Source organism: Dreissena polymorpha, chromosome 3 (genome assembly GCF_020536995.1).
Source record: "Dreissena polymorpha isolate Duluth1 chromosome 3, UMN_Dpol_1.0, whole genome shotgun sequence".
Classification (NCBI taxonomy): Eukaryota; Metazoa; Mollusca; class Bivalvia; order Myida; family Dreissenidae; genus Dreissena; species Dreissena polymorpha.
In genome coordinates, this window is record NC_068357.1 from 15,563,148 (window position 1) to 15,585,047 (window position 21,900).

Below are 21,900 nucleotides of genomic sequence, written 5' to 3' on the forward strand. Positions count from 1 at the left end.
TAGGCCTAAGCGTTCTTGAGTTATCATCTGACAACCACCTGGTGGACGGACCGACAGACCGACCGACAGACCGACCGAAATGAGCAAAGCAATATACCCCCTCTTCTTCGAAGGGGGGCATAAAAATAATACATAACTGGTTAATTATAATACTTCTTATATTTAATCAAAAATAAACAGAAAAATAATTATTAATAAACAGAATAATTCGTGATCAGAAGCCTTAGCCAAAATTTACCATATTGTAACCATTTGTCAATCAAGCGTGTCTTTCAGTAAAAGTTCGTCTGAAATATTAAAACTCAGCATGGAAAAGGGTTCTTTTTAAAAATATCTGCAAGGTGGTGGAGACAGGGAACAGAAAGAAAGGTCATCAAAACGAGAAGCGGAAAGTATTGAGAAAAGGAAACAGGTGCAGAAAACGTAAGGAAAGCAAATAAAATCCATCAGATAATGTAGTTAATTTGTTTTCAGTTTAGTGTCACTATGTTACGTAGGTTAAAAGGTTCTGGTTGATCATAACTATAAAGATAGATATATTTTTTTTAATGCAGGACGAGTAGATTAAAGTGAAGGGCGAGTGGATTGTCAGACCTACTCACCCTGCAGGGCGAGTGGCTCTGGAAAAATTCTTCAAGGCCTGGTAATGGTGGACTGGTCTTTTGTAAAAGTGGATTTGTTCATTTGGCAGTTGTTTACATGTTCAAATTAAAGTTGTAAATGTGGGTCTCGTCATCTCCGCTGATCATGATCAAATAGATGTATAATCAACAGATGATCCTCGCTCTGGGGAAACAGGGCTTACTACATGTGTGGAAACAGGGCTTAATACATGTGTGGAAACAGAGCTTAATACATGTGTGGAAACAGGGCTTAATACATGTGTGGAAACAGGGCTTACTACATGTGTGGAAACAGAGCTTAATACATGTGTGGAAACAGGGGTTAATACATGTGTATAAACAGGGCTTAATACATGTGTGGAAACAGGGCTAAATACATGTGTGGAAACAGGGCTTAATACATGTGTGGAAACAGGGCTTAATACATGTGTGGAAACAGGGCTTAATACATGTGTGGAAACAGGGCTTAATACATGTGTGGAAACAGGGCTTAATACATGTGTGGAAACTGTCATTCCAGATTAGACTGTGCAATCTGCTTTCATAAATTTTTTAATAACACGAGTCTCTTTTAAATGACAATCTAGCCTAGGCAGAAAGTGTCTCCCTGATTAGCCTGTGTGGACTGCACATGCTAATCTGGGACAACACTACACACGTGCATTAAGCCCCATTTCCCCAGAGCAAGGCTCATTAAGAAAAATACCGTTGACCTTAGACAACAGGTGAAAGACATGGATGAGGACCCTGATGATAATTGTGTAATGACGACCATGAATTGGTGAATTCCTCCTATCAAGACTTAACTGTATAATTATTTATGTGATCCCACGCTAACGCATTTTTTAGATATTGTGAGGGAACGGTTTTCATGTTACAAACCCCTTCAACCCTGACATCTTTTTTTCACCCTGAGTAGCCAGACTTGTAAAATTAAATACAGTAATTTTCACTTGTCAGAAACCTTAAGAATTATTTCAGTCGTGGGAACAGGTACACATAGGAAAATACCTGAAAAAGGAGCCTTACATAGAAAAACGCTGATACTAGTTTAAAACTTTCTCATCAAAAACCAGCATAATGGGAGATATCAATGGCTTTAATTATACATTTGAATAAATTCTTTATATGACAACCTGAGAGCATTTAAAACCACTGGGGGTACTGCTCCCTGACACAAGATACATTAACTGTTAACTAGCTAAACATTAATCTTGATTTAATGTAGGTATTTACTTCACATCATTATTATATAAAACTTAATAGAGATCAAGAAATCGTTTCTCATACAAAGTAAATGGTGAAATAAAATACAAAACATTGCAACAAATCACACTCTGACTACGTTTCACATAAACAATAAGAAATGTGATGATTGAATTGTCCAAGCAAGGAAATAAATGGCTGCACATCTTTCAAGAATGGTCTGCAATTACACTGTGATTTATTGAGTCGTGTTCTGAGAAAACTGGTCTGAATGCATGTGCGTAAAGTGTTGTCCCAGATTAGCCTGTGCAGTCCACACAGGCTAATCAGGGACAACACTTTCCACTTTATTAGTATTTTTCGTTTAAAGGAAGTCCCTTTTTACCAAAAATTTAGTTTAAGTGGAAAGTGTCGTCCCTGATTAGCCTGTGCAGACTGCACAGGCTAATCTTTGACGACACTTTACACACAAGCATTAAGCCCTGTTTTCTCAGAACAAGACTCTTATTAGTTTCCTTTTGTTCCCTATTCCTCATCCTCACAGCATCTGAATATTGGTATTGCTTTCTTGTATCGGACCATCAAACGCAACAAAAATGGTTACCTAGACAACCACTGTATCAGATACAAATATTGTGTTTCAATAATTATTGATAGATAGATTTCACGACCAATAAGTAACATACCAGCTATATGTATTCTAGGGCACATCATTATGACTTGTGTTCAATATACAGAGATTTTTCTCTTTCTTTTTATTCTCTACAGGATACTTCTTTATCAATAATGACAATTGTGATGCCAATGCAATTGCATTACAACCCGGTATGCCAAAATTGTGATGTAGTTTTGCCTCAAAATCTAAATTAATATTCATATTGGGTTCATACTTAATGTTTGTTCCAACTGGCCCCTATTTTTGTTTTCTTCTAAATGTGACCTTGGCCTTTGGGGTAATGGGACTGTTGGTACATGCACACTGAAGTCTCCTCAGGTGTTCATTTGTGGTAATTTAATTTGTTGTTGCATGATGAATGACATCAATAACAGCCTGGGCAAGCTGTTTTAAGGCCAAAATTGACCTTTGACATTTAAATGTGACCTTGATTCCTAAAGTAGGGAAACAGGTATAACACTTAAAATTCTGTCTCCTCGGGGTGGTGATAAGTGGCAAGTTACTTTAAAATAGCATCACCAATGAAAAATGTATAGTTTTTACAAGCTGCTTTATGACCAAGTTAGAGCTTTAAAACCTAAGTGAGACCTTGATCACGTGTAACAAGTTGTCTCAGGATGAACTGCATTTGTGCCAAGTTAGTTTCAAATGCATCAATACATGGCATAGGTTTGGCTGAGACAGAATTTCAAGCTTTTTGATGACCAGATTTGACCTTTGACCTCTAAGTGTGACCTTAACCTTGAAGTATGGAGACATGCAACACGTTATCTTATGATGGTGGACATTTGTGGTAAGCTTTTTCAGAATCCATTAACATATGGCATAAAATAATGGCTGAGACAGGTAACTTCACATGTACACACAAACAAACAGACATACACATGCACATATGGACAGTGCACCTGCTATATGCTCCCTCCTTTAACCCTTTACCACTAAGATACGTATTTTCATGCATTTGTAGTCCCTTAGAAAGTTACAAAAGTGTTATATTTGACACTCAAAAAAGCATTTTTGAGAAACAAACGGCCATAACTCCGTTATTAACAGATGGTATACAAGGCCATTTGGCGTGCATCATCCTCTTATTAATATACATACCCATACCACGTTTCAATGAAATCCGCCAAAGCACTTCCAAGATATGGCTCCGGACACACATAAAAAGCATTTTTTCAAGATGCAAAGGGTCACAACTCCCTTATTAACAGATGGTGAACAATGCCATTTGGTGTGCATCATTCTCTTATCCATATATATACTCATACCAAGTTTCAATGAAATCCGCCAAAGCAGTTCCAAGATATGGCTCGGAAAGGACGGACGGTAAGACGGAAGGACAGACAGACAACGCCAAAACAATATCCCTCCGCCTATGGCGGGGGATAATTAAAGACCTTTCTTACTAGATTCACGTTTTTAAGGCGTCTTCATCTCCAAACCTTAGATACTGATGAGCAGCAAAAAGCATAAAACCTGAACAGCCTGTGAGTTACTCGCAGGCTGTTCTGGTTTTTTGCTGGTTGCAAAAGCCATTTTCACTTCACTTCTTATGGGGGAAAGGGTTAATGGGGGGAATTACAATAGCATGCACCGCCTTGCGGGTGCATACCGCTCATCTATTTTTATTTTTAAAGGTGAAGGGACCTATCTCAATTTCAATCACAAATGAGGGAGGGGTGGAGTGGAGAGGGTTATAGTGCGGGGGTGTGGTCATTTATTACATTATCTTCAAACAAGAGGGCCATCAGGCCCTAAGGCGCTCACCTTAAAGCCAAAGGAACTAGACTATTCTGAAAAAAATGCAAGCTGATTCATGAAGATTATTTTGGACCAAAAAAGTGACTTATAATATGTTTTTTTTATAGTTGATCTTGTGACCTAGTTTTTGAGCTCATATGACCCAGCTTCAATCTCTGGCAAAATTTCATTGGGACAAATGTTCTGACCAAGTTTCATGAAGATTGGCCAATAAATGTGGCTAATATAGTGTCAACAAGTTTTCACTAAAGCCATATAAGGACAACTGCCCCCCTGGCGCCCATGTTTTTCAACAAACCATAACCATTTTCAAACTCACTCAAGCTATTGTTAGAACAAATGTTCAGATCAAGTTTCATAAAGATTGGATAATAAATGTGACTTCTAGAATTGTTAACAAGGTTTTGTAGTAAATAGCCATTTAAGGAAAAATGCCACGCCCCCTTGTGGCCATGTTTTTTAACTGATCTCAACCATTTTTGAACTTAGCCCAGATATTATTAGTTCAAATATTCTGACCAAGTTTCATGAGCATTGGACCACAAATGTGACTTCTAGAGTGTTAACAAGGTTTTACCATACAGTAAAGCCATATAAGGAAAACTGCCACGACCCCTGGCGGCCATGTTTTTCAACCAACCAGAACCATTTTCGAACACGTCCAAGATATTATTGGCACACATGTTCTGACAAAGTTTCATGAAGATTGGACTAAAAATGTGACTTCTAGAGTGTTAACAAGGTTTTACTAAAGCCATATAAGGAAAACTGCCACGCCCCCTGGCGGCCATGTTTTTCAACCAACCGGAACCATTTTCTAACTCATCCAAGATATTATTGGGACACATGTTCTGACAAAGTTTCATGAAGATCGGACAATAAATGTGACTTCTAGAGTGTTAACAAGGTTTAACTATAGCAAACTGCCACGCCCCCTGGCGGCCATGTTTTTCAATCAACCGGAACCATTTTCGAACTCGTCCAAGATATTATTGAGACACATGTTCTGAGAAAGTTTCATGAAGATTGGACAATAAATGTGGCCTCTAGAGAGTTAACAAGCTAAATGTTGACAATGCACGACGGACAAAAGGCGATCACAATAGCTAAAACAAGAGTTCCGCGGTCGGAGATGACCGCATTGAAGCCGGATTTTTGATTTAAATGACAGGAAAGTACCTTTCGTGTTTTTGTCAATGCAATACTTAAATTACTGAAATATTGTTCAAAGGTCAAAATGAAATGTAAGTACTTTTCAAGGCATGAGCAAACCTTGTGTTATGTTTTGAATGCATGCATATACATGAACAACAATAACATTTAAGGTCACAAATATGAACTTGAATTGACAATTAGGAAAGTTTGATCTCAATTTTTTTATTTTTTAACATTTTTACATTCAAGGTCACGGTGACCTTGACCTTAAAATGACCAGTGGTCATCTACTAGTTCTGGCCAACCTTCATATCAAGTTTGAAGACTCTAGGTCTAAGCATACCAAAGTATTAACAACTTTAACATATTTACATCCAAGGTCACAGTGACCTCGACCTTCAAATGAATGACCTTGAAATGACCAGTGGTCATCTAAGTGTGCTTGCAAACCTTTACGTCAAGTTTGAGATTCTAGGTCCAAGCATACCAAAGTTATAACAATTTTAACATTTTAACATTGAAGGTCACAGTGACCTTGACCTTCAAATGAATGACATTGAAATGAGCAGTGGTGATCTTCTAGTACTGGCCAACCTTTATGTCAAGTTTGAAGACTCTAGGTACAAGCATACCAAAGTTATAACATGGAATAAGAACTTTAACATTTTTACCTACCAAAGTTATAAGAACTTTAACATTTTTACATTCAAGGTCACAGTGACCTTGACCTTAGAATGAATGACCTTGAAATGACCAGTGGTCATCTAAGTGTGCTTGCAAACCTTCATGTCAAGTTTGAAGACTCTATGTCCAAGCATACCAAAGTTATAACAATTTTAACATTTTAACATTTAAGGTCACAGTGACCTTGACCTTCAAATGAATGACATTGAAATGACCAGTGGTCATCTTCTAGTACTGGCCAATCTTTATTTCAAGTTTGAAGACTCTAGGTACAAGCATACCAAAGTTATAACATGAAATAAGAACTTTAACATTTTTACATTCAAGGTCACAGTGACCTTGACCTTCAAATGAATGACCTTGAAATGTCCAGTGGTTACTTACTAGTTCTGGCCAACCTTCATGTCAAGTTTCAAGACTCTAGGTCCAAGCATATCAAAGTTATAACAACTTTAACATTTTTACATTCAAGGTCACAGTGACCTTGACCTTCAAATGAATGACCTTGAAATGTCCAGTGGTTACTTACTAGTTCTGGCCAACCTTCATGTCAAGTTTCAAGACTCTAGGTCCAAGCATACCAAAGTTATAACAACTTTAACATTTTTATATTGAAGGTCACAGTGACCTTCACCTTCAAATGAATGACCTTGAAATGACCAGTGGTCATCTGTTAATCCTGGCCAACCTTCATGTCAAGTTTGAAGACTCTAGGTCCAAGCATACCAAAGTTATACCATGAAATAAGAACTTTAACATTTTTACATTCAAGGTCACAGTGACCTTGACCTTCAAATGAATGACCTTGAAATGACCAGTGGTTACTAACTAGTTATGGCCAACCTTCATGTCAAGTTTCAAGACTCTAGGTCCAAGCATACCAAAGTTATAACAACTTTAACATTTTTTATATTGAAGGTCACAGTGACCTTGACCTTCAAATGAATGACCTTGAAATGACCAGTGGTCATCTGTTAATCCTGGCCAACCTTCATGTCAAGTTTGAAGACTCTAGGTCCAAGCATACCAAAGTTATACCATGAAATAAGAACTTTAACATTTTCGAGCACGCCGCCACCCCGCCCGCCCGCCCCCCCCCGCCCGCCCGACAACATCAATCTATAAGCCGAGATTTTTTCGAAAAAAATCCGGCTAAAAATGAAAACTAAAAAAAAAATCTTTTTTTTGGGGGGGGGGGGGTGGGGGGGGGGGGGAGATTCTTGACGATATTTCAAAAATAAAATAATAAAAATAAATATTTGTGTATTTTAACAGTTTCAATTTAAAAAAAAAATTAATTGGGGGGGGGGGGGGGTCTGGGGTTGGGGTATAGTGTGAGGGTGTGGTGGTCGTTTATGAGATTATCTTTAAAAAAAAAAAAAAAAATTGGGGGGGGGATTCGGAGGGGGGGGGGGCATGGGGGATGGTTTGGGTGGAGTCTATTGTGGTATGTCAATAAGAGTTGTTTTGTCAAAGTATCAAATCTAATCATAAATAAAGAAGTTATGGCAATTTTAGCAAAATTTAATAATTTGACCTTGAGAGTCAAGGTCATTCAAAGGTCAAGGTAAAATTCAAATCACCAGGTACAGTACCCTCATGATAGCATGAAAGTATTTTAAGTTTGAAAGCAATAGCCTTGATAATTTAGAAGTAAAGTGGATCTAAACACAAAAATTAACCATATATTCAAAGTTACAAGTCAAAAAGGGCCATAATTCTGTAAAAATGACAACCAGAGTTATGCAACTTGTCCTTTACTGTCCCCTTATGATAGTTTGTGAGTGTTCCAAGTATGAAAGCAATATCTATGATACTTTAGGGGTAAAGTGGACCAAAACACAAAACTTAACCAAATTTTCAATTTTCTAACTTAAAAGGGCCCATAATTCCGTCAAAATGCCAGTCAGAGTTACATAACTTTGCCTGCACAGTCCCCTTATGATAGTTAGTAAGTGTTGCAAGTATGAAAGCAAGAGCTTTGATACTTTAGGAATAGTCTACCTAAACATAAAACTTAACCAAAGTTTCAATTTTCTAAGTATAAAGGGCACATAATTCTGTCAAAATGCCAGTCAGAGTTACATAACTTTGCCTGCACAGTCCCCTTATAATAGTTAGTAAGTGTTGCAAGTATGAAAGCAATAGCTTTGATACTTAAGGAATAAAATGGACCTAAACACAAAACTTAACCAAAATTTTCAATTTTCTAAGTATAAAAAGGGCACATAATTTTGTCAAAATGCATGCCAGAGTTATCTAACTTTGCCTGCCCAGTCCCCTCATGATAATAAGTAAGTGTACCAAGTTTGAATGCAATATCATTGATACTTTCTGAGAAAAGTGGACCTAAACGCAAAACTTAACCGGACGCCGACGCAGACGCTGACGCCAAGGTGATGACAATAGCTCATAATTTTTTTTCAAAAAATAGATGAGCTAAAAATAATTAACTAGGATTCCTTTATAAAGTGTTCTAATGTAATATTTCAACCACCATTTAAATGAGATAGAATGGCTAAATGCATGTGCATAACGAGTTGTCCCATATTAGCCTGTGCAGTTGGTGCAGGCTAATCAGAAACGACACATTCCGCTTTAATGGATGGTTTTTTTTCCCAGGAAAACTGTTCTTAACGCAAATACAGTGGGGCAATAAACTTACTTTATTAATTGAAATATTTCAGTATTTCAATTTAGTTTTAATTTACTATATGAAAAATCATCAACACTTCATCAACCGCAACAATGAGAATATACATAAAAACTAGGGATGGCAACGAATACCCATTTCGGTATTCGAATATTCGGTCACCCTTCCGAACGAATATTCGGATATTCGGTCAACATCTGTTGGAAAAAAGTCAACTTTGTTTACCGTACCATTACTCCATGAATTCTACTTTCGTTTTTACCGGAAGTTCACCGGAAGTGTTTAAATATTGTCACAGCGTTGCCGTCGTTAATTCGAGGCTGATGTTGTTGATTACTTTTTATTGTTAAAATTGAATGACAAACACTGTTTTTAAACTATTATATCGTACATCAACAATAGAACGAGAAACATAATATTACATGACGACAAAATAATTACATGACAAAACAGTTAGATCTACATATAATTAAAGCTGAACTTAAACGAATTACTTAGTATGTACATAGCCACAACACACTTTGAACCTGTTTAAAAGACTAAACAGTCAGTCTTTTAAAGTTGCCACGTTTAAAAGACACTTGGATCGGCGACTTCTTATCGGATGATGTCGTGAAATACTTCCAAGCAGCGAAAGGCGTAGGTGGCATTTTGCTTGTACAGATATTTACTTTATGCGTGTAGCAATTATAATATTTTCAATTAAATGAGGGTGAAATACCAAAAACATTTCTTTAAGTATAATACCTAATTGAATATTGAGTAATTAATTAATGTTTGGACCATTCGATACGCAAATACTCATTAGAGGTTGAGTAAATTATTTTATAAAAGCTTTTTTGATTGGTAAACGTGATTAAAACCATACGATCTGTTTTGTTTTTCACACCAAGTCGGCTCTTTCTTTACTCATTTAATCTTTGATCATTTTAAATGTAATTCGAGTTATTAGATCAATACGGGTCGGTGTTTTATTTGCCATACGGTCTTATTTGTTTTTACACAAAGTTGACTTTTCCTTTACTCATTTAATCTTTGATAATTTTAAATGTTATTCGAATCATTGGATCAAGTGCATGTCGGTGTTTTGATTGTCGACGCGATTTGCACCTATCATAATTTTGACACAAAGTGTCTGGCTTTGTTAGCGAGATTTATGACCGGTATACTGTCATCACCATAGCGACGCATTAACGCGCCTACCGGAATAAACATTATAACACGATGAACAACTCTTTTGACAATGTTTGAAGCAAATTTTACGAATACAAAGTCTTTGAAATTACTCGATTTTTTATTTTTTCTTCCGAATATTCGATTCGGAAAACAGTATCCGAATATTCGGTCCCGGACCGAATATTCGGATATTCGGATATTCGTTGACATCCCTAATAAAAACATAACACATTGGAAATAAAAAAGAAAATATTGTTAGATTTAATATGCATTCAAATGGTTATAATCAGGGTTATCTGATAATTCATTTTCAAGATGAAGGAACTACTATTATGAGAATGATCTCATAAAGAGTTTGACATTTACTACAGAATATTATGCAGTACAAAGGTTATTAATTATATCAGCTTTTTGTCTCATATTTCCTGTACCAGTAAAGTATCCTGTTTTTTGAACAGCAATTGATCAATACAACACAAAGTATAATGTAAACTGATTATTTCCCCTGAAAAATGGCAATTTTACAGGAAAACAAAATGGGCTGAGCCTAATGAGGCTGTATTAACTCAAATAAACTCAACTATAAATTCCTACATCAGCCCACATTGAAATATAATGCAGGAGTTTATTAAGGGTACACAACGCTAAAAACCAAAACAATTGCTGATGAATTATGTCAACATACAGAAGTATAACAAGAGATGTGTTTGTCAGAAACACAATGCCCCCTACTGCGCCGCTTTGAAGCAATATATTTGACCTTTGACCTTGAAGGATGCCCTTGACCTTGACCTTACACCACTTGAAATGTGCAGCTCCATGAGATACACATGCATGCCAAATATCAAGTTGCTATCTTGAATATATTGCAAAAGTTATGGGGAATGTTAAAGTTTTCGGACGGATGGACAGACTGACTGACAGACAGACGGACAGACTGACGGACAGTTCAACTGCTATATGCCACCCTACCGAGGCATAAAAATAGCGAAAATAAGCGATCAATGTCACTAGTTTAGTTAATACTTGAAGAAGACTATTATAATTGACAGCCAATAAAAATGGTGAAATGAGGCATTTTTTTGTTAGCTTCATAATGAGGTTTAAATTCTTACTTTACATAATATATGATAATATATAATAGCACAGCTCCAGATAATTGTTCATGCAAATCATTTGATGGGAATTTAATAATAAGAAAACTGAAGCATTGTTATAGTGCTTAAAATGAAACAAGTCATAGCGAATATTGATAACCTAAATAAAATGCTTTTGTTACCTAATGCAGCAAAGCGACCAAGTCTGGTCTGGTATACAAAATTCAAGAAGACATTTTTGTGTTGTTGTTTTTTCAATATGATCTAGTTTTCTAGTTTATTACAGTTCATGACCTCCGTACAGGGTCATATCCTAGTGTTGTAATAATAACCAAGTTTCATCAAGAACGCATATGAAATATGGTAATAAGGTCTAGAATAGCAACAGATTTTAAAAAGTGTTGTTTTTTTAAAACATAACCCATATTTGAACTTGGCCTAGATATTTCCAATACAAACATTCTGACCAAATTTCATTATGATTGAATCATACATGAAACGTCTCAAGTGGAAACTTTGTTTTTCTATTTTATTTTAATAAGTGAGCTTCTTTTTTAACATTATATAAAAGACCCTAAGATTCAAACTACGCCTAGAAAAACTGTATCTAAGGTGTTGTCAAGATAAACAATCGCACCAAGTTTCATAAAGATTCACCCACTCCCTGCTCTGGGGAGTTAACAAAGATTAACCCATTTATGCCTAGCGTCTAGAAAAAAAGGCCTTGACAAACAGCGCAGAACCTGATGAGACACCGCATCATGCAGCGTCTCATCTGGGTCTGCGCTGTTTGTCAAGGCCTTTTTTAAAGGAATTTCTGTACGAAATATTCTAAATATAGAACAAGAGTTCCGCGGTCGGAGATGACCGCATTGAAGCCGGATTTTTGATTTAAATGACAGGAAAGTACCTTTCGTGTTTTTGTCAATGCAATACTTAAATTACTGAAATATTGTTCAAAGGTCAAAATGAAATGTAAGTACTTTTCAAGGCATGAGCAAACCTTGTGTTATGTTTTGAATGCATGCATATACATGAACAACAATAACATTTAAGGTCACAAATATGAACTTGAATTGACAATTAGGAAAGTTTGATCTCAATTTTTTTATTAGCAAATTAGTAACATATTGTTTGAAGTTTCCATCAATTTCATTATCAAATGTAAGAAAATAAACTTAGATGAAATAATACTATTTATTGTTTTGCTTTCACATACCTACACAGAAATCCAGACAGCCTTATGATCACTCCAAAAGGTTTCTATCACACCAGTTCTAGCAGTGACCTTGACCTTAGAATGAATGACCTTGAAATGACCAGTGGTCATCTAAGTGTGCTTGCAAACCTTCATGTCAAGTTTGAAGACTCTATGTCCAAGCATACCAAAGTTATAACAATTTTAACATTTTAACATTTAAGGTCACAGTGACCTTGACCTTCAAATGAATGACATTGAAATGACCAGTGGTCATCTTCTAGTACTGGCCAATCTTTATTTCAAGTTTGAAGACTCTAGGTACAAGCATACCAAAGTTATAACATGAAATAAGAACTTTAACATTTTTACATTCAAGGTCACAGTGACCTTGACCTTCAAATGAATGACCTTGAAATGTCCAGTGGTTACTTACTAGTTCTGGCCAACCTTCATGTCAAGTTTCAAGACTCTAGGTCCAAGCATATCAAAGTTATAACAACTTTAACATTTTTACATTCAAGGTCACAGTGACCTTGACCTTCAAATGAATGACCTTGAAATGTCCAGTGGTTACTTACTAGTTCTGGCCAACCTTCATGTCAAGTTTCAAGACTCTAGGTCCAAGCATACCAAAGTTATAACAACTTTAACATTTTTATATTGAAGGTCACAGTGACCTTCACCTTCAAATGAATGACCTTGAAATGACCAGTGGTCATCTGTTAATCCTGGCCAACCTTCATGTCAAGTTTGAAGACTCTAGGTCCAAGCATACCAAAGTTATACCATGAAATAAGAACTTTAACATTTTTACATTCAAGGTCACAGTGACCTTGACCTTCAAATGAATGACCTTGAAATGACCAGTGGTTACTAACTAGTTATGGCCAACCTTCATGTCAAGTTTCAAGACTCTAGGTCCAAGCATACCAAAGTTATAACAACTTTAACATTTTTTATATTGAAGGTCACAGTGACCTTGACCTTCAAATGAATGACCTTGAAATGACCAGTGGTCATCTGTTAATCCTGGCCAACCTTCATGTCAAGTTTGAAGACTCTAGGTCCAAGCATACCAAAGTTATACCATGAAATAAGAACTTTAACATTTTCGAGCACGCCGCCACCCCGCCCGCCCGCCCGCCCGACAACATCAATCTATAAGCCGAGATTTTTTCGAAAAAAATCCGGCTAAAAAGATCTTAGACATACCTAATTTTGGAAATAAATTTATCCAATTTAGAAGAATGGGAGAGTCCACTAGGCATAAATGGGTTAACAGTGATTGGAATGGGAAACAAAGAATTGTTCAGAGTAGCCTAATCTTTTAAACAAAAATCTTTTTGGGAAAGACTGCAAAACAGGGGGAAAGACTGCAAAACAGGGGTGGTAGTCACAAAGCATGTTCACGGATAACAAATATAAATCAGAGGATTAGAATCAGTTCCTGTAGAATGACAGAAGTATTTCAACCAGATTCCATTGAGTATTTTAACAATTATCCATCGATGACATGTAATTGGAGTACCTCAACCAGTACCAACATATAACTATGAGTATTTTGAACAAAATCTGTTCAACAGCTATCAGCACAAGATTTCTGTAAGAGATATTATGAAGATGTATTGCTAGGTGTCATGTATACCACAATATTTACTATAATGTGATATCAAATACATGTTCTAGCCTGATAGTTATCACAACAGCTAAGAGTCCAGCTGTATTAACATAGTAGCAAGAAACATGGGTTGTAAGAACATTCAATGCAACTTTCTACCTGCCTGGCTCTCATGATACACATTGAATTACATGCAACTGGATTCCAGTTCACAGCCCCAGTAATTACAAAAAGCTATAGTAACAGATAGGATCCCACCCATTCTTACATGTATGACAGAACACTTTTTCCATATTGATTGCCAATATGCAACAATGGCTGCACAGTAATGGTCTACTATATACAGATCAATCTCTGGACCAGAATGCAGTCTTGACATTATTTTAAAATGCTCAAATAAGCATTTTGACGTGTTTGTAGTCCCTAAGCAAATCAAAGACCTTTTCATAGATTCAAGTTATAAAGGCTTCATTTTCAACCCTAAAACACTGGTGAGTAGCAAACACCATAAAACTTTAACAGTCTGCGAGTAACTTGCAAGCTGTTCTGGTTTTATGTTGGTTGCATATAGCCTTCTTCATTTTGCTTCTTAGCAGGAAAGGGCTAAACAACGTTGTAGAATGTGTGTCACCAATTTATATTAATATATCACGATGAACTTGACAAAAACTAAATATTTCAATGATATTATACTGATTAATTTTGTCCCTTAAAAAAATAGCAGAAATCAGAATTCTTTGCACAGGTTCTGCCGACACCTTCTGGCCTTGAAAGTACAATAATCTTGGATGCACACAAATTTGTACAAGACTCACTTTTTGACTGGTATTTTCCCGTTGACATCAAGGACATGGGTAAGCCGTGTGTGAGCCTTCTCTAGAAACGTGAGGCAGCTCCCATTGAGGGCCAGAAGGTTGTTTGCATACTTTAAGAGTTCTTCACACAGAAACTGTAATGAGTAAAAACATTCCAAACTCATTTATTCACAAAGAATCACGCATAGGAGGCTCATTCTGGGAAATTGGGGCTTAATGCAGGTGTCTGTCTGCACAGGCTTATTTGGGACGACACTTTCCGCCTACACTGAATTTTAGACTTCCTTAAAAGGAGAAATGTCAAAAAAGCTGAAAGTATCTTCCTTGATTAGCCTGTGCAGACTCATTTGGGACGCCACTTTACACACGTGCATTAAGCCCAGTTTTTCCAAAACGAGACTCATTTAAACTGCAATCGGCTCTACAAAACAAAAGCAAACAAAATATTCTGTGTTCAGGTAAGCTAAAAGTAGGACGGTGTACCTAATTATCTTGAAGTGTTGTCAAGCTACTTTCAATGTACCTCTATAATACAAAAAAAATACATCAGTGATTGACATTTTAATACATGTATAAACAGTTTCAACTTTTAAAAATATATTTTCTTTATGATACACAGTAAATTTTAACATTTTTCTCAAAGCCTTGTCAGTATCAATTCAGTGGCCTATTTGAATATACATCAATATATGTATAAATATGTAGATAATATAAATGCTGAAATTGTTTTGTTATGCAAAAATTAAATGCACAGTGTTACAATACAACACCTCAAACTTCAAACTTAGTGCAAGTTATATTCAAGGAATTAACACTTAGTTAATGTATGTTATCAAAACAATCCCATAACAAAGCTATTCTGAAAACTAACCCAGGGAAAACAATACAAACATTGCCAGGACACAGTCAAGACAATTTAAGGACTAGCTATCTGGACAATTGTGTAGCGTTCTGAGAAAACATGGCAAAATACATGTGGGTAAAGTGTCATACCAGATTAGTCTGTGCAGTCCGCACAGGCTAATCAGTGACAACACTTTCCGCTTTAATGGTATTTTGCATTTAAAGGAAGTCCGTTTTTACCGAAAAATCTAGTTTAAGCGGAAAGTGTCGTCCCTGTGCGGACTGCAGAGGCTAATCTGGGACCACACTTTACGCACATGCATTAAGCTAAGTTTTCTCAGAACAAGACACAATTTAAATCTGTGATCAAAACAAAGACAAGATGCAGCATTCTATAAACACGGATACCCTCGTTGGCTGCCTTGTCAGTATGCATTCATTGAAGCATTTGAATAAGTCTGAGTCCAAAGATAGGTCAATGTCAAGGACAGATGAAGTCTGGTGATGTGAATGTGCTCAGTTTTGGATGGAATTATCAAACTTTTTTAGAAGGCAGTACTGATGTTTATATAACTCTCATTTGGGTTAAGCGAGACTTTTGTATTAGATTAAGTTAAAAAGTAGCTGAATGTCAAAGTCAAAGTGAGGTCAGGTGATGAAGTTGTGTTGAAAGTGTTCATAGATAACATTAATACTGCATCAAAGCTTTGTAGTAAGCGGTTTGAGGTTAGACCCAACAATTTATTTTGGGTAACCCTAAAATCAGTCTTACTCCAAAAATTGGTTCAAGGTCAAGGTCAAATGAAGTCAAGTGACGTTGGTGTGTTAAGAAATCAACCATGCAAGTATCAATCCATCTTAGGAAGGATTATTGATGGTATATGAAAAATGTGTTACTCTGGTAAAGACTGATTGATAGAAGGATGCAATAATGGACAGGCAAATTGCTATATGACTCTTGGCACCAGTACAAACCCAGGGGCACAAAAATAATTCCAAGATCAGAAATGTCAGAGCTATCCCAACTTTTGATTTTTAGCATAGGTGCTTGCACCTATGCTTAAGGTATATACCACATTTTGAAAATCCACATCGGTCGGTTACCGTTTATGAAGCCTTACCTGATCACAAATCAGACGAAATATCTATTTAATTTAGCATATGGTAATTCTTACAATTTTTTTTTTGGAAACGTTTTTCTAACGTTTTCTTCCAAGAATATTGCTGACACCTTTTTTAGTGAATTTTTCTAAGACCGTTTTATGTCAAAAAATCTTCTTATAACCTAAAACAAATTTCGTTCGTAAAACAATTCTGTTCTTGTTGATAGTGACCTCACACCTAATTTATATGGGATCCCAATTTCTATTTCCTTCGTTTACTGTTCTGTGAGAGGTCAAATGTTTACATAACTGAATTAATAAGGCCCTGGTTAAAGTATATGTAACATTTCATCGGTTAATTATAAATAGAAATTAAAACATATTCTCAGCAGGAAGTGGGGCATAAAGCACTTTTATTCTTTGAAAATGTGTAAAAAATGGCGGAGTACGATGAATGTTTTCTGATTTATGACATGGATTCTGACGTGCCTTTCTATGGATTTGATGAAGTAGAGTTTAAAAGTAATAGAGATGTGTTAATTGAAGTTAAAATGATTTACTTTGAGCCAGAAATTTACGTTACGAGTAGAGTTAACGGTTTAAATGTGGCATCGGATTTAATGGATTCGCGCGAATTCTGGACGAGTGCTGTGTCTGTAAAATATTAAATGGAAAGCTGTAAATGTATCAAGTCGGAAAAGAAAACGGATGGTTGCATAATGGTATGCGTGAAATAATGTAATTCTACGTATTTATTTTCATAGTTATGTCATTTTGTAACCATTCACATTCGTCACTATTTGGAATTCCCGTTTCTAAAAATAGAGCATTTTGTTAACAAGGGGGGCGACTCGTGATGTCAGCAATCGTTAAGGCTACAATATACTAAATAATCGAGTCATGAAGGGCTGTACTTTCTAAACAAATCATCATATTTTCCTCGAAGGCATGTTATACACTTTGTTCTGGTTTTATCGTTTGGAGATATTGATAGGGTAAGCATAGGTGTTCACTACTTAATCCCTGAAATAGGATAAAGTTGGAGATGAAAGTAAAAAATGGCACTGCAAAAGGTTACAATCCACTAGAAAACGGCCGAAAAAGGCGCAAAAAACAGTCGATTTTGATTTGAGTCGAATTTGTTTTTGGTTTGAACATGACAAATCTTTTTTATTGCTTAAATCGATTCAGCTAAGAATGCCCGTCAAGAAAAGGTATGGTTATGGGGGTCTCTATGTGCAAAATGTTGTATTTATTTTCGCTCAAAGTTGTCGCTTTTACATCGAAACATATAAGGAAACTATTTAGTATATTTTGACCTAAACATTTACTTCAGCAGCAACTTCCCTGTATCTTGCAACTATGCTTTCAGCGCCATCGGCGCTCTCGTTTAATTTGTGATACTGCCTATTCTTGAAGAGAATCAGCATAGCTGTATTCTACAATTCATTACTGCGGCTATAAAAGGTACCTTTTTAATAATGTTTTGTTTTCTTGGACTTTAAATGAACATCTTATTTAATGGCTACGCTAAGTGCAATTTAAAACTTTCTAAAATGTCATAATATTCTTTACAATTGTGAAATGCCTTTAATTTTTATCTAAATAGTTGATTTTTACGGCGCTTTCCTCTTTTTAAGTTTAATTTATACAAAAAATATATTATTCTTTGTTCTATCTTGTAAATAAAAAAAAAATTACCAATAATAATAATTCTGTAAAATGAATTCACGTTTTTACTACTTTCGGAAACACATATTTTGTTTATTATACTGCATTATACAGCATCAGTTGAAACAAGAGCTTTTACTGTCAAGATAAATATTATTGTTTGCGTTTGTTCGAAGGTTCTTTCACAGCCACATCATTTACAGCTATTAGTATCTATAAAAGCTACCAAAATTCCAATGGGATTTACAAATGGCAAAATCATTATATAAGTGGAAATTAGGTACAAATGAGGGAATGAAATTATTTCCGGACACTAAGTCTCCAGTATATCATTTCATAATAGTTTCTATCTAACCACAATCAGAGATAATACATTAATACCCAAAGTGAATTGTAGTGCCCTTTGTCTAAACCTCAAAACATAAAAATGTTATAATAAATGTTACAGTTAATAAATGACATGACTGTCAAACCACCTAACTGAACTATTTGCATTAAAATCTATACAGCTCCATTACAATAACAAGACTATAAGTTAAGAAAAAAAATAAAGAAAAAAATATGTCTACATTAGGGCTCCAACCATTGCCCTTTACATTAAAAGGCTATAACCTTAACCACTCGGCTATCTGGACTGTTATATGTTGGGACACATTGGATTCTTTAAATAACTGATCCCTAAATATTAAAATATGATTCAATTGTTTCATTTTAGTTATTAATGTAATATTACATATTTCAAATGATGATTTTTCATAAACAAAACTTTGTTTTCATTACTAGTGTAAATCATAAGTGTTATTTTGTTCACTGATGTACAAAGCTCTTTTACTTATACATTTTTGACAAAAAGTTAGAAAACTGTCATTTTGAAAATCTGTGAACAATGCCCTTTAAACTGTGACCTTGACATTTTTAGCTGCTGATGGACAATAATGTGACAATATTGACATTTGTATAGACCCAATATTTTACTAGAGCTATCACTGAAGGTGACAAATACCCCAAAGCACTGTTTTGACACAGATGTAACAAGAGATTTGGCATTATATGTGCTGAACTTTGAGTCATAGCTTTTTTTTTAGAGTTATGTTATCTTATAAAGGTCTACATAAAGTTTGGACACAGTTTTTTAACATCATTCAATGCAATTGGAAATGAAAGAGGAATTTAGATCAACAGACTAATCCAATAAGGCTGCCAGTTGGCTTGCTGTTTTGAACGCAGTTTTTCTCATCATGAAGATGAACTGTATGTAATTAGTATAGCATGTCAAGAAAATAAGTCCAATATTGTTAAATAAACTTCACTTGCCAAAATGGCCTTCAGCCAGTAAAATTAAATCTAAATGGCCATAAGAAGGTGGAAAACTTAAGACGAATGTAAATTATGACTAAATTTAAATTATGACTAAATTTAGATCATGACTAAATTTAAATTATGGACACATTTTAATATAATATTAAAACACTTAAATTATGAAAAAAACTTTAGGTCACTACACATTGAAATTTATTATGGATATGTACTTTACGTAAAAGGGGATGGAAAGATTGAAGGAAAACAAGTAGAATTAATGAAATTAACAAATCTAACAGCCTCGTGCTTAGCATTTATACTTGTGGTAGGATGTTAAATAAGAATGACTCCAACTAGGATCATCAAAAATGCAAAACCAAACCATTTGTGTCTTGTTCTGTGACAATTGGGCAAAATGCATGTGCGTAAAGTGTCTTCCTCGATTAGCCTGTGCAGTCCGCACAGGCCAATCAGGGGTGACACTTTCCGCTTTAATGGTATTTTTCGTTTAAAGGAAGTCCCTTTTTACCGAAAATCTAGTTTAAGTGGAAAGTGTCGTCCCTGATTAGCCTGTTCATTATGCCCAGTTTTCTCAGAACGCGACTCATTTGTTCATAAATGTACTATAGGTATGTTATTTTTAACTTTCTGTAAGGCTCAGTGAACAGTTTTTGGGACAGCATGCAACTATGGGCTGAATAAGTAAAACAATCAATAAACATTGCATTTTGACAGCATCATTTCTATACATCTAACTAACTGCGAGCATTTTCTGGTTATACAGATTATCTTTCTGGTCAAAAACAGTACAAGTCAATAATAACATACAAATGTTATATCTAAATAGGGATAATCATAGAAAACCACATGTAAATATATGTTGGATACTGAAAATGTACATGGTACTAATAGAAAGAAGTATGAAGCAAGTCTTCTGCAAAACTCCATCAATTTTACAGATTTACACAAGCTACCAGAATATGACAAGAAAAAGTATATGCTAATTTATTATGTCAGCATTTGACTTACACGTTTGATTGTAAGACACAGTTAGCATTAGCATATTCTTCACAAAAACATTCCAAACACCCTGAAGGCACAATTAAGAGGAAATTTACTGCTATCTTATAATATAATGGTGCCAATAATCACATGCTGACCAAAAGAGTATCAAATGCAATATAAGGAACAAGAGTTAGAGAGTGTTTTTGCTTTTTCACAAATTTATGCCTAGCGTCTAGAAAAAAGGCCTTGGCAAACAGCGTAGACCCAGATGGCATGATGCGGCATCTCATCAGGATCTGCGCTGTTTGCTGAAAGGAATTTCTGTAAGAAATATTCTAAATATAGAAATAAATATACTAGACATCCCTAATTTTGGAAATAAATTGATCTAATTTAGAAGGATGGGAGAGTCCACTAGGCATAAATGGGTTAAATATTGGGGTACAAGCATAACAAGTATGGGTGTATTAGCAGTGCTCCTTCATAGTAACTGTAACTAGCAGCTGTTACCTTGGCCAATTCCTGAGGGAAGAAATATAATAGTGTCAGTGATAAATATACACCTATAGCCACCAAAGGCTAAAATAAATGTGTGTAAGCTAAAAGTAAACAACATATAAATAGAGCCTCTCTTTTGGATAACTGGGCTTAAAGCAGGGGCCAAAAGGGTTAGCCAAGATTAGCCTGTGCAGTCGACACACACTTATCAGGGGGACACATTTCATTTTTCATGGTATTTATGGTATTTTTTATTTAAGGAAGTCTCTTCAGTACTAAAATCAAATTAAGGCAAAAAGTGTCGTCAATGATTAGCCTGTGCGGGCTGCAAATGCAAATCAGGGATGACACCGAAAAAAAAGGCTCAGTTTTCTCCAAACCAGGCTCAAATCAATGTGTTAAAGCTATAAATAACTATAAATTGAGTCGCATTCTGAGAAAACTGGGCATAATGCATGTGTGTAAAGTGTCGTCCCAGATCAGCCTTTGCAGTCCGCACAGGCTTATCAGGGAAGACACTTTCTTTCTTAATTGGATTTTTGCTAAAAAGAGACTTCATTTCAACGAAAACTGTCATAAAAGCGGTAAGTGTTGTCCCTGATTAGCCTGTGCAGATTGCACAGGCTTATCTGGGGCAACACTTTATGCACATGCATTATGCCAAGTTTTCTCAGAACACAACTCAATTGTTCTGTAATTTACAGTTATTAGAAGGATTCGGGGGTAATAACATACTGTATTGTAAAGGTAAAATTTGATATCACATGCTGCACCTTGTTTCCCATGTAATACAACAAAAATTATCACAACTAA

General features: G+C 35.5%; 1 protein-coding gene across 1 annotated transcript in view; it reads right to left on the minus strand.

The window, feature by feature from the left end:
- The window catches only part of LOC127872056 (1-phosphatidylinositol 4,5-bisphosphate phosphodiesterase classes I and II-like), a 99,466-nt gene that overhangs the window by 36,135 nt on the left and 41,431 nt on the right, over positions 1 to 21,900 (minus strand). Inside the window, exon 5 of the mRNA XM_052415391.1 lies at positions 14,669 to 14,802. Coding sequence (XP_052271351.1) covers positions 14,669 to 14,802 — 134 coding nt within the window. The remainder of the gene's footprint in view (positions 1 to 14,668; positions 14,803 to 21,900) is intronic.